At 34.7% G+C, this 13,812-nt stretch overlaps 1 protein-coding gene across 1 annotated transcript; it reads left to right on the forward strand.

Moving 5' to 3' along the window:
* The first annotated feature begins 10,792 nt into the window (after positions 1-10,792).
* On the forward strand, positions 10,793-12,942 carry LOC103954661 (cytochrome P450 82A3-like). The gene is made up of 2 exons (XM_048585527.1): positions 10,793-11,779; positions 12,159-12,942. Exons 1-2 carry the CDS (start codon positions 10,808-10,810, stop codon positions 12,780-12,782), a joined length of 1,596 nt encoding a protein of 531 aa, XP_048441484.1. The 5' UTR covers positions 10,793-10,807; the 3' UTR covers positions 12,783-12,942.
* Positions 12,943-13,812: the final 870 nt, after the last annotated feature.

Genomic DNA, 13,812 nt, shown 5'->3' on the forward strand with positions numbered 1-13,812 from the left:
CAGAAGCTCAAGAAAGAGAGTCCTAATGCTTATGCTTTTTCCATGTGTTCATCCAGATCCATACGCTTATTCCAAGCAGACTTATAGAGGAAGAGCGGATGCAAGAACCAATGGAACAGTAAGCCAACTACTGCGGATTGGCTCCAGAGAGGAAGTAGCTGAACACCGATTATCCAAGAGGGTTCGAGTCAGATTGTTGCTTACGGGATAGGAGGTAAGAGCTCAGAACTAAAGGGAGATTTCTCCATGGCATTGGCTTTTGCACTCGAAAATGGAGGAAGGCTCGGGAGGACGGATGCATCTAGCACAAGTTCAATGCTTTAAATGAAGTTTATAAAATTAACGATTTAAGTTTATATGATGAAAATACATTATTCAAAAAAGGTGAAATATGTTCATTACCCTGAGTGAAGAATGCAAGTATGGAAGGATTCTACTATAAAAAATAGGGGTGGGCATAGAAACCATAGAACCGCGAAACCGAATCGAACCGCGCCAAAATGGACCTGTAAAATACTATGTTGACAAAAAAAAAAAAAATTAACTTAAGTTCAAGAACTAGACCAAACCGTTCATACCAGTTTCGGTTCTAGTTTTCATCTTGAAAGAATTGGCAAATTGAAGCGAACGGCAATTATAAATAATTAATTAAAATTTATTAGTGGTATACAAGCGTCATTAGATAAGTGGTCAAAGCCAAATTGGTTTCACCTAATGCGACTGCACTTAATTATTTCTCAATTAGGTTTTGTCTTTTTTCTTTCGATCGAGTCGTCATTCCTCAGTGCGTCACTCCTTTGATCCTCCCCCTCCTCCAGTCCTTGCTCTCATGATATTGGAATCAATTGTAGTAATGCAAATCGGCATTCAAGGCCAGGTAATTTATTCCCTGCTGTGTGTTTTATATGGTATTTGACTTGGTCCTATACGTTGTGCTCTCAAAAAATTAATCATGCCATCGTGACGTATTTTCAACCGGTTACCACTGTTTGGTTCTTGGTCTTCTTACAAAGTCCTCATATTCGTTATTTGGGCTGCAAAGTAGTAAATGCCCCAGTCTCCTTTGGATCCCAATTTTAATATCATATCCTTGCTTCATTAGCCCGTACTGCTCCCAAAAGAATATTCGTCAGGACATATTGGTCACTACATTTTGGAAAAAGATCCTCATCGGATCTTGTTTTTGAGGATCAGGAAAATTCTGTGATCATAACTGTTCATCGTAAATCGTGCGATTATAAATTATTTTAAGTTTTAAAATTTAAATTAAATATAAATAGTATTCAATGAAAACTGACCGCACAATATACAATAAACAATCATGATCACAGAATTCTCTGAATCCCTTCTTTTTCCCTACTTTTTTTCCGTTATTGATATGCGGTAAAGATAACTTGTCCTCCTTCATAGTAATGTGGTGCGAAACGGTCGACGAGCGGGCGAGGGCTGGCTGTCGAGATGATGCGGTGATTGACTTTTTGTGAGTTTATTTGTATTTCTTTAATTTTTATTATTATACAAAGAAAAGAATAAATTATATTTTGTATCTTTAAGTTTTAATGAGATTGCAACCTCATACAACATATTTAAAACATTTCAATCTCATATATCTACGTATCATTTATTTCAATTTCATATGTTCGTTAAAAAATCTGTTAAGTTAACCATTAAATAATGACGTGGCAAACATAGAGTCCTTGAAAAGAAAAAAAAAAGAATAAAGATTTAGTTAACTAATAGCCACACAATCCCATTAAAAGATAGGCTTTTTAGTCAAAATAATCTATGAGATTTGCATAACACATCACTTTAGGTCCCTAAGATTTGAAATCAATAGAAGTGATGATTGAGATTGTCCAATATCAATCATTTTGGTCATTATGTGCAAAATTATGTTAAATAAAGATCAAGATGACAAATATACCTTCAATTTAATAAACAATGGGCCAAAATGATTCGAAAAAATTAAGGGCGCAATATTATATGAAAAATGTTAAGGAGATTTTTTTAAAATGAAATTTTATATAAATCTCTATCACCTCCCAATTTAAGTTATTTTTTGTGTGAATATTATAGAACATTGTGCAAAAAATGAGGGCTTAGAAAGTTCATACAAAGTCACACTTTTACGAGACCATCCTTAACATTTCTTATATTATATTGTACACAAACAAGAAAATATTATTGAATTGTGAGAAGGGCAGTGAATAGTGGGAATTTGGTGTCATGGCTTCAACAAAAATATTAGGACAAAATTGCCCCTCAACAAAAAAAAAACCCAAAACCAGTCCAATATAATATATCAAATAATGCAGGGGTAATTTGGTAATTTGATTATAATAAAATATAACATAAATATAAGTGAGAAGAGAGAAAATAATAAAAAAAATGAAAGGACGAGTGATAGTTGATGGTGCCCAAGTGAAAGGGAAAGAACAATATAATAAAAAAAAAAAAAGAAAAATCATGAATATTGTGTTCAAAACATTTTATAAGTCGCGTAACGTGATATGATTCAAAAATGTCTTTTGCACGCGGTTTATTATTAAATACTATTTATGTATTTTTAAACACTTAAGAGATGCATAGTGCTAGTTATAAAAAAAATCTCTCGCATGTGCATAATAATGTGATTCAATTAGTTATCAAATGGTTTTTTTTTTTTTTTTTTTTTTTAACAAATGATGTTATCTACACTAAGGGGAGGGAGTGGACTTAGTCTCATAATGGGCATCAATCAGTTGTTTATTAAATATTATTTTTTCTAATCTTAATGTAAATTCAATAAAATGTAGACGGAAGTTGAAAAACTGCTTTTATTAATGTGGATTCAACTTCTTTGATTTGTTCATTTTACATCGTGTAGTCAGTTTTTGTCAGGTACTGTTTGTGTTGAATTTTAAATAAAAATATTTAAAATGATTTCTGATTGGACGATGTACGATAAACAGATACGATTCACGAATCTCCGGTATCCTCACAAAGAGGATCCGGATTCCTTTCAGGGTGACCCAATGGAAATTGAAACAAAGGTGTTGATTATGTTGGAGTATCTAGCTAATGATAGTGTATGTGAGTGGGACTAACGATGTCTCATGTGGTGCCAAGACTATGGAGAAAATTATCTTTTTCAGGCAAAATAATAACAGTTTTATTAGCATTAGTATAAACTTCAAATAAAGTATCTTGGATAAATCCTAATGATTCCCAAACAAAATGGATTCCAAAATAAAAAACAAGGCCAACTTGGCCAATCTAATAGCCCCCATATTGGTGGATCTTTGGATGTGACTAGCATGATAACACATCCAGCACTCTGAAGCCAAAAGTAGTTCAATCTCGGCAACTAGAAATTCAATCACATCATAACTCGTCTCATGAGAGACTCTGCATACAAAATTGCCAGCAAAACTAGTAAAGGAACACTATTTACATACAAGCAAAGCCAACTTAAAAAAGGAACTACAAAATAAACAACTAGTGACGATCATAAGAATGACTCTACACTCAAAACTACCAACGAAGTCATCAATTGCATTATGATAGATCGTAAAAACACCATCATGAGACATAAAATAAAGTCAAGCTAAGACAAATCTAACATGGACGAAAGCCGCACTATAATCTAGAAAACCCACATCATAAAAATTCAACTTCATCTCTTCCCAAACCCACACGGAAAGGGATCCTCTCCGAATCCCTTCAACCAAATCCTCCCAATCAAAATTTGATTAAACGGCTACAAATAGGGGCCCTTTTAAAAGTTATAATAACTTTAGTCGTTGGATCAAATTTCATGTGTCAGGATTACGTGATTGGGTAGATTTGGTGGAATGGGATCTGAAGAGGATCTCTTGCCAACCCACACTACCAAAACAACCACAGATGGGAGATTTTGAGAGAACGATTGGTTTAAAAAGGACAAAAAAAATAATTGATTGAGAACTCAAATATAAGCAAGCTTAGGTACGGACTCAATCACCACAAAAGGGACTAAAAGAATTAGTAGGTTATTAATGTGTGATAAAAAAAATCACTTAGTGTCTTAGGCACAACAGTTTACTGTTTTGGTGACTAAACAAAGACTTACAGAGGCACCTTAACCTAGTATTGTGTGATTTACACGGATCAGAAATCTAACCCAAAATGCACGCAAATAAAATATGAGCTTGAAATTTGTTTTCAATTAGCGGGTCATCCCATAGCGGTTATAGGATGACCGTTATTCAATGTATAAAAATCACAAATGCTAGACCAATTCTAGTGGAGAGTTTTTTTGTTTTGTAAGATTATTTTCGTGGGGGCAATGATATTAAAATCATGCACAGAAGCCAATCCTATCTTACTTGCACGTTGCATCGAAAAGATAAGTAAAGGGTCTAAACCAACCATGTCATAAATAATCAAACTTCGCCAAGAAAATGTGGGATTGCGCGATTTAACCATTTGGTCGTTCTTTAGTAATTTGTGTATAGACAAGAAAATATTATGGGATAAGTTTAAACAATAAGTCTAGAGCCACGTAGAAAGTCGTCGAAGAAATATCACACTATTCACGTATCAGCTTCATACTCCTTAATTTAACATTTGACTAATGAGTTTGTAATATTAAAAGGGGCATTTAGATCCGAGTCCAAAAAATTGAGCTACTTTTCAATTGAGTCCAATTCCATGTGCCTTATCAGTTTAGGTATAACTGATCTTTTTATGTCTATTTTGCCCTTTTATAATCTAAATGAAAATAGATTTAAATTTCTTGATTTATCCAAATTTGAATCATTAAAGCCTTTAATCTCTATTCAATATCCAAGGAAAAAAAATTAAAATTAAAATTCATACCATGTTTTTCAACAACAAAATCTACTGTGATATACATTCTTGATAACAGTAGATTACGAAAAGAAAAAAACCTATGATATAGGTACATAAATACAAAATATGTCATGAAGATATATTTAAATAATATATAATCAAACTAGTGTAGGTAGATAATGCAACTAATCTGTGTTGCAGGTAGGCAATGCAATCAATCTGCGATGCAGGTAGTTAATTTACAAACAAAAAAACATATGATACATATGCAATTAATCTCTAATATGGGTAGAGTATTATAAAAAAATCATATGGTATAGGTAGATAAACACAATTAATCTTAAATTATCAATAGAATATAATATATATATATAGGTAGATAAATACAATTATTCATGATACATGTACATTATAATATGAAAAAATAAAAAAAGGACAAGTGATATAGGTAGATAAAACAAATAAAAAAAATGGGAAAGAAAAATGATATTGAGGGAGGAAACACTAGAGAAAATGCTAATTCAATAGAACTTCGAAAAAAAATAAAAATATATATACATATATAAAAGAACAAGAAGCAAAAAAAAAAAAAAAAAAAAAAACAAAGAATCCAAAACACTAATGCAATTTTTTTTTTTTTTTAACCAATCAAATGTATATTCATCATTGTTATGGAAGAGGAGGAGAAGAGGAATATTATGGAAGAAGATTACTCAGCAAAATAACATAGGAAGAGAAAGATATTGTGAGGGAGAAACAAGAAAAGAGAAATTAACGGTTGGGGAAATGAGAAGAAAAAAAGAGATTTCAATCCCTAAACTTATAATTAAGGATAACATTAATCACAAATTAAAAAAACAATAATTACTTAATTAGTCAATTTGAGGGTAAATTTGGCAAGAAAATACAAATAAGCTTAAGTGGATAATAAATCACTGGACCTAACCCAAAATTTAAAACAAAATTGGACTATAACTAATAATGGCTCATAAAATTGGACTCGTATTAAGTTTCCCCATATTAAAAATAGCAAATTATAATATCAGACAACGTGGCATATGCGGGTTCATATGTTAATTATTTGGATTACAGATCCTCTTCGGATCTAAAAAAACTTAGCATAAAGATCAAATGATCTGGACCGTTGAAATTTGATTTAACGGCTACAATTATTATAACTTTTAGAAGGATCCATTGTTTGTAGCCGTTAAATCAAATTTCAACGATCTGAATCATTTAATCCTTAGACTCAATTTTTTTTAAATCCAAAGAGAATTTGTACTCAATTATTTGAGGGTTCTTTCAGGGTGATCCAACAACGTGAAAATTGAAACAAAGGTGTTAGATTAAGTTGCACGGCGTTAGATTAAGTTGCAAGTGTATCTAGCTAATGACGGTGTGTGTGAGTATGACCCACAAGACTCATTATTTTATGAATTCTGATCCTCTGCATGTTTTTTTTCCCTATCACACTATTTCTTTGAGGAGAAATGATAAGGGGCTCCCTCATTCGAACCACCAACTCTGCTTTGGTATACATTTTGCTCGGGATCAAAAGTATGTTATTGCCTCAATGCCTCAAGTGGTACCAAGACTATGGGGAAACGGAATTTTTTGAGGCAAAACGATAATGGTTTGATTAGCATTTTTTTAAAAAAAGTACAAACTTCAAATAGAGTATCCTAGATCAAATTCGAATGATCCTTAGGCAAACAGTTCTAAAACAAAATTGCCAGCAAAACTAGTAAAGAGCACTGTTTACATATATAAGCAACACCAACTTCAAAGAGGAACTGCAAAAAAAACAAATAGTAACCATTATAATAATAACTCTGCACACAAAACTACCAACAAAGCTATCAATTGCATCACGGTAAACCCCATCAACACCACCATGAGACAAAAGAAAAACATAAGCTCAAAAAGGCAAATTTAACATGGACGAAAGCTGCACTATACCTAGACAACCCACACCATAAAAATTCAGCTCCATTGCCACACCCCCACACTCTCCAAACAACCATAGAGGGAAGATTTTGGGAGGCAAAATGGATTGAAAAAAGAAATAAGTGACAGAGAACTCAAATCTAAGCAAGTTTAGACACAAACTTAATCACTACAAAATGGACTACAATAATTAGTATGTCATCAATGTGTGATAAAAAATTACTTGGTAACTTCGCCACAACAGTCTACCCTTTGGGGATCAAAAAGACTCACAGAGGTATTTCAACCTCTCATTGACCATTATTGTGTGATACACATACGTTAATAATCTAACCCAAAACATACCGTGTATGATGTCTGAGTATGAAATTTGTTTTCAATCACTAGATCATCCCTTAGCGTGGGGGCAATGATGTTTTTTCAGTAGGTCATCCCTTACTGGAATTGTCCCCGATGTATAAAAATCACGAGCGCTAGACGAATTCCAGCATTGAGTTTTTTTTGTAAGGTTTTCGTGGGGGCAATGGTATTAAAACTATGCACACATCACACAGAAGACAATCCCATCTTACTTGTATGTTGCAACGAACAGAAAAGTAAAGAGTCCAAACCAACCATGTCACAAAATAATAAATCTTCAAAATAATCAAAATTCGATAAACGTCTAGAAAAACGGGGGATTGAGCAGTTTTACTATTTTGTCATCCTCAATTAACTTGTCTTTTTTAAGAGTTATGAAAAGGAAAGGGTATCTTTAAGGGAGGAGGATTCTTTTTTGAGCTTAGGATGAAGATCCTTTCGATCAGGTCATTCAGACCGTTCAAATTTAATCTAACAGCTTTAAACAGGAGGATCCTCTAAAAGTTATAATAATTGCAACCGTTGAATTAAATTTGAATGGTCCTGATGGCTTGGTGAGGAGGATCCCCATTCTGGTAGACCTGACAATTTCTTACACGATCCGTTAACGTGACACGAAAATAACAGGTTTCGGGTTAACACGATAATTAATCGGATCATTATCAGGTCACACGATAATAACCCATTAATAACGGATCTTTAACAGGCTTACACAAGAATGACACGTGGGTAACTTGTTTCGACAAGATAAGAAAAAAATTAGTTTGATGATTTTAATTTTTTAAACTACTAAAAAAAACTTACTATAAAATACAATAGATATAATGAATATGTATATATTGTTTATTAATTATTATTCTATATAAATTTTAAAATTTAAGTTTTATTTATTTATTTATTTATTTTTATATTGTATTATAGGCAAAGATTGAGATTAAAAATCATAAAACACATTAAAAATAAAAATATCAAATAATTTAAAAATACCAAACACATTAAAAAAATTATAATAATTAATCTACATGTGCGAAAAATATGAAAAAAATATGCAAACTCTCGTAGTTGCATCCCTTACGCTTTGAGGATGGGTATATGATCATTTGAATTTTTAAAACCATACAAACTCTCATGAATAGTAATTTTAAGGGAGTTCAAAAATAAACAAAATTCTTAATCATTAATGTATAAGTCTGAAAGATGTGAAAGTATAATAAACGTTTATAATTGCATCCTTAACGTTGAGACGATGGTTACATGGTCGTTTAGATTTTTAAAACCCTCCAAATCTCATGAACAGTGTTTTTTGTTTGAGTGCAAAATTAATAATAATTATTGTAGAAGTGTGAAAAATGTAATCACTTGTAATGAAAAGCGTTACAACTTTCAGGGATGGGTAATGAGTAGGGTTATATTACTTAATAATATTAATGGGGTTGATTTCGAGTCGGGTCATATTACCCGTTTACTTTAACAGATATTACACGACACGATCTATTAAGCTATTGGGTATAACATAAAAATAATACGAACACGAAAAATACGACACTAATACTAAGTCTACATCCTGGGCTCATAAGAGGATCCTTGTCCAATTTTAAGTACTTTGAATGTCTCATTTTTCTATCTTCTGAAAAGTACTTTTAGAAAAGTAGGCAGTCAGGACATTCTTAATTTTTTTTTGGTACAACGGAGGGCAAAGCCCGGCAACAAAACAAAAGAATCAGGCAAGAACAGCCCTAGGAAGGGCCCTGCCGATAGAATCAGAAACTAGAACATTACTAGCAGAGGTAGGAGGAGAAACAAAAACATGGAGGCCTAGGGATAGCCCATGACCCAAGTCAGCCATGTGATTAGCTGAGGCATTCATTTCTCTATATATTATGAGTGACTTCACATCTCCAATTTTTTCCGATGGCTTCTTTGCAGTCAATAATGAGATTGTAGAGAGGGTGCGAATCCAGAATAGGTTTTTGGATCAAAGTAACAGCATCCCAAGAATCACATTCAAGGATCACATCCCTGCATCCCTCATCCCAAGCTATAGAAAGGCCCATGAAAACAGGACATTCTTAATTGAATTGTCATTTTAAAGAGTTTTAAAAAGGAAAGCATAATTTCAAGTATTTTGAATATGTTACTATTTTTATATTTTGACTCTGTAAAGATGGATGGATAGAATATAGATAACAATATTTTTGAACCATATTATTGCTAACTTATTATGAGATTAAACTTATTCCCTTTCCTTTAGTGTAGAAAATATTATTTTTTCCAATAAAAAAGAAGAAGGTATTTTTGGAAAGTAATCAATCACGTCATTAACAAGCGAGAAAAGTCTTCCACAAGTTACATAACGTAGCACCAATATGAGTAATTGCTTTAAAGAAATCACAAATGAAGCAGCCCAAGGAGAGCACCAAAGCAGCAGTTGCTGCCTTCTCTAAATGGCCCCTTTGTTCTTCTCCAAAGAGGCTCTTAAACTAACCAGGTTTTGTTTTCATGTAGTGAAAACATGATAATTTGTAAATAACTAACCATTATATTATTACACTTATTAATTATGATTCAAAAATAAAATTAAATATATGCGGGTCGGTTTGGTTAACTACACCCTAAAAATTTTAGGAACCGATTAAGGTCGGTGCGGTTTGGTTAATGGGTCAACCTGTTAAGCACCCGTTAAATAACAGGTCATTTTGGATGAACCCGCTAAATCCGTTAACCACCGTTAACACCCGTTATTGAGGGCTTTTTTGTAATTTCAATGGTCAATAATGAAACCCTCCTTCTGTCTCCGAGAAGTTTTTGGTGGGAGAAGGAGATGAAATGCAGAATGTGCTCTCCATGTGTTTGATGAAATGACCTTGTGAAGATGGAAGGTCATGTCGTCGACTTTAACGACAATGTCGCTTAATAATCCAGTGGTGCAGAACTTGCAAAGACGAGATTTTGAAGCAAGTTTTGGCGAATTGGTTCATTGTTTTCAAATGGGTCTCCGGCAGAAAAATTGAAAAGGTGAGGTTTTTAAATTGAATTTGACCATTGAACTCACCATGCTTGGTCCTTGGAGCTTGATTTCTCAGCTGCCACCGTCGCCGTCGCCGCCGCTGATGCTGCCATTTTTTCGATAATGTCTCTGTGTATCTGCCTCTTGAGTGAAAGAAAACCCTTTCGAGTAGGGAATCAAAAACCTATATCCATGAAAGAGATGAATGGGGAAAGGGCTTGACTTCAGTTCACACAACCCAGAGACTGAAACAACTGAGAGACTGAAACAACCCAGTTCACTGAAACAATTGAGAGATTGAAGGAATAAAAGGAAGGTTGATGGGAATGGAATAGTGGAAGAAATTGGGTGGTTGTGATATTCCTTGATAATCAATTCAGCATGTGGAGAGAGAGACAAGAGAAACAACGAAAGAAAAAAAAGAAGAAAAAAAAAATTAACTGGTGAAATGGATAACCTGTTAGCTTAACGGGTTGAGTTCGGATGATCCGTTAACTTAACAGGTTGGGTTTGGGTGACCCGTTAAATTAACAGGTCGGGTTGAACCTGATCCAAACCTAATAAACCCGATCCGTTTACAGGTCTACTTACTCCTATATATAGGTGTGTGCATGACAAGGCGATAAATCAACTTAAGCCTTTACCCAGTTCAGTAAAAATCATTTTGCCTCTAGCTTTCTAATGATAGTTGCAAAAATGGATTCTCTCCCTTATACAAACTCTATCACTGCTGGTCTGTTCACAGTAATCATCGTGTTCTATTACTTATCTCGAAGATGGAGAGCTGCCAATCACAAGGGCAAGTTATCACCACCAGAAGCCAAGGGTGGATGGCCTATATTTGGTCACCTTCATTTGTTCGGAGGCTCCACACCTCCTCACATAATTTTGGGAGCCATGGCGGACAAGTACGGACCCATTTTCACTGTCCGCCTTGGCGTCCAACCGTCGCTGGTGGTAAGCAGCAGTGAGATCGCAAAAGAATGCTACACAACCAACGACTTGAGCATACTCTCTCGCCCAAAGATGGTGGTTGTAGATCACGTTAGCTACAACTATGCCATGTTTGGGTTCGGACCACCTGGACCATACTGGCGAGAAATTCGCAAGATCGTTACCTTGGAGTTGCTCTCAGTCCGGAAGGTTGAGCTGCTCAAGCACGTTCGAGTGTCGGAAGTGGCTACTTTCTTAAAAGAATTGCACCAACTTTGGAGTGCAAAGAAAAAGGAGGGCTCGAAAGATGGAGTGGTTGTAGAGCTAAAGCAATGGTTTGCGGACATGATGCTGAACGTTATTCTTACAATAGTGGCCGGAAAGCGGTATTCGGTGGCTGACGCTGGGGATGAGAAGAAAGAAGCGCGTAGGGTTCAGACTGCATTGAGGGAGTTCTTTGATTATCTGGGCATGTTTTTGTTGGGTGATGCGGTTCCTTATCTGCGGTGGTTGGATTGGGGTGGACATGAGAAGGCAATGAAGAAAAGTGCAACGGAAATGCACGCCATTATTGCAGAGTGGGTTGAAGAGCATAAGCAGAGGAGAGCAAAAGGTGATGCAAAAGGAGAACAGGACTTCATAGATGCGTTGCTTTCTGTGCTTAATGGTGCAGACCTTGGCAGTTTTGATGCTGATACGGTCACCAAAGCCACAAGCTTGGTACGTATATATTAATTTTGCAGCACCAAAGCCACAATACTTATAAGCTAATTGCATGGTCTATAAAAAGAAAATGAAAACATTAGAGAAGATTTTTTTTTTTTTTTGAAAACATATGATTTCCAATTTTACATATGACTCATGCCATATATTTGTCTGCTCATCAATGGATGATGGTAGAGAGATTATCTTGTTAGACTGTATCTGTAGACCATATGATGTGGCGGTTGATGATTAGATTCTTTCTTTACATCTTTAAGAATGAAATTCAACTATCAACCATTACATTCTTTGATTTACAAGATGTGATTTAAAAAGATAATCTCTTTAACGCCCAAAGAATATATAAATGTTAATCAAGCAAATATTCCTTGGGCAGACTGTTATTGCAGGAGGTAGCGATACTACCATGGTGGCAATGACGTGGGCAATATCGTTATTGCTGAACAACCCTCACGTTATGAAAAAAGCTCTAAACGAACTGGACACCAAAATAGGCAAACAAAGAGTTGTGAGTGAGGAAGATATAAGCAACTTGGTCTACATCCAAGCTATTGTAAAGGAGACGTTACGTTTGTACCCAGGAGGACCATTGTCAGGGCCGCGTATATTCACTGAAGATTGCACCATCGCTGGCTACCATATCCAAAAGGGCACCCGGTTCATCCCAAACTTCTGGAAGATCCAAACTGACCCGAAAAATTGGCCTGAGCCATTCGAGTTCAAGCCAGAGAGATTTCTTACCACACACAAGGATGTTGATCTGAAGGGTCACCATTTTCAGTTTATTCCTTTTTCAAGTGGTAGAAGATCATGCCCTGGTTTGGTATTTGGTCTTCAACTGGTGCAATTTACATTGGCTAGTTTTCTGCATGCGTTTGAAATCTCAAACCCGTCCAGTGCACCAATTGATATGACAGAGAGTTTTGGAATGACCAACCTTAAGGCAGCTCCACTCAATGTTCTCATCAAACCTCGTTTATCTTTTGAACTCTATGGATAAAAGAAGAAAATATAGAATATTATGTGTGCGATATGAATAAAATATTATGTGTGTGATATGAATAAGAGATTTTCGTCGTTATTAGTTATGTATAATTATGTCTCCATCTTTGTAATCGTAAAATCAATAAATCAACTGTCAATGTAAGATACCGATATGAATAAAATATTATGTGTGTGATATGAATAAGAGATTTTCGTCGTTATTAGTTATGTATAATTATGTCTCCATCTTTGTAATCGTAAAATCAATAAATCAACTGTCAATGTAAGATACAAAACCTAGCAATAAAAAAGTACCCCAAAAAAGCCTCTATTTATATTTTCAATTGGGCTATCTTTTGGGTCTGTTGCCTCCGGATTTTTTGTTTTTCAAATTATTTGTAAAGAACCCACCCATTTGCCAGTACACAAACAGGACAAATTAAAATAGTCCATCTGCGATTATTATCAAAAAGCTAGTTTTGATTAGGTTTTTCTTATTATTGATTGAAAAACCGAGAGATTTTCGTTACATTAACTTGGGTCTAAATTGCGCTGAAGTGCAAAATTTGCATAGCAATGATATGTTTACTGCTTACATCACTTTGCATATCAATGTGATATCAAAATGTGATATTTCTAGAATTATTTGTAAGGCAAAAAAGAAATCCAAGAAAACCGAATTCTATCCGAAAAATTTGAGCCCAACTTGAGAACAGCCAAACTTGAAAATTCCGAATTATTTGGTTATCGAAACCAAACAATTCTTCGGTATAAAAATTTATATGTACTTAAAGCTCAGCAAATTAGCACTGTTCATAATGTGAGAGCGAGCACTATTCACCAACCGTTGAAGGGGCGGAAATGCCCTCGGTTTCTGCTTTGGTTCCCGTACTGTTTACACTTTGCTATAGGAAAAAGTCCGTTTTGTCCTTCCCGGCCTCGCGTCTGTCATTAGCAAGCGAATCAGGTTCGTCTCTCGCTCCTCTCTCACTTTCTCTCTCTTTCACATTTTTTTTCAATTTGGGACATGCTGTCTTCTCCTTTTC

This window comes from the organism of the source record quoted next, unplaced genomic scaffold (assembly GCF_019419815.1).
Source record: "Pyrus x bretschneideri cultivar Hongxiangsu unplaced genomic scaffold, Pyrus_bretschneideri_v1 Contig1, whole genome shotgun sequence".
NCBI lineage: Eukaryota > Viridiplantae > Streptophyta > Magnoliopsida > Rosales > Rosaceae > Pyrus > Pyrus x bretschneideri.

Coding starts and splice junctions, on each gene's coding strand:
- LOC103954661 (XM_048585527.1), top strand. CDS start 10,808: ATGATAGTTGCAAAAATGGATTCTCTCCCTTATACAAACTCTATCACT. Junction 11,780..12,158: donor TCACCAAAGCCACAAGCTTG/GTACGTATATAT, acceptor TTCCTTGGGCAG/ACTGTTATTGCAGGAGGTAG.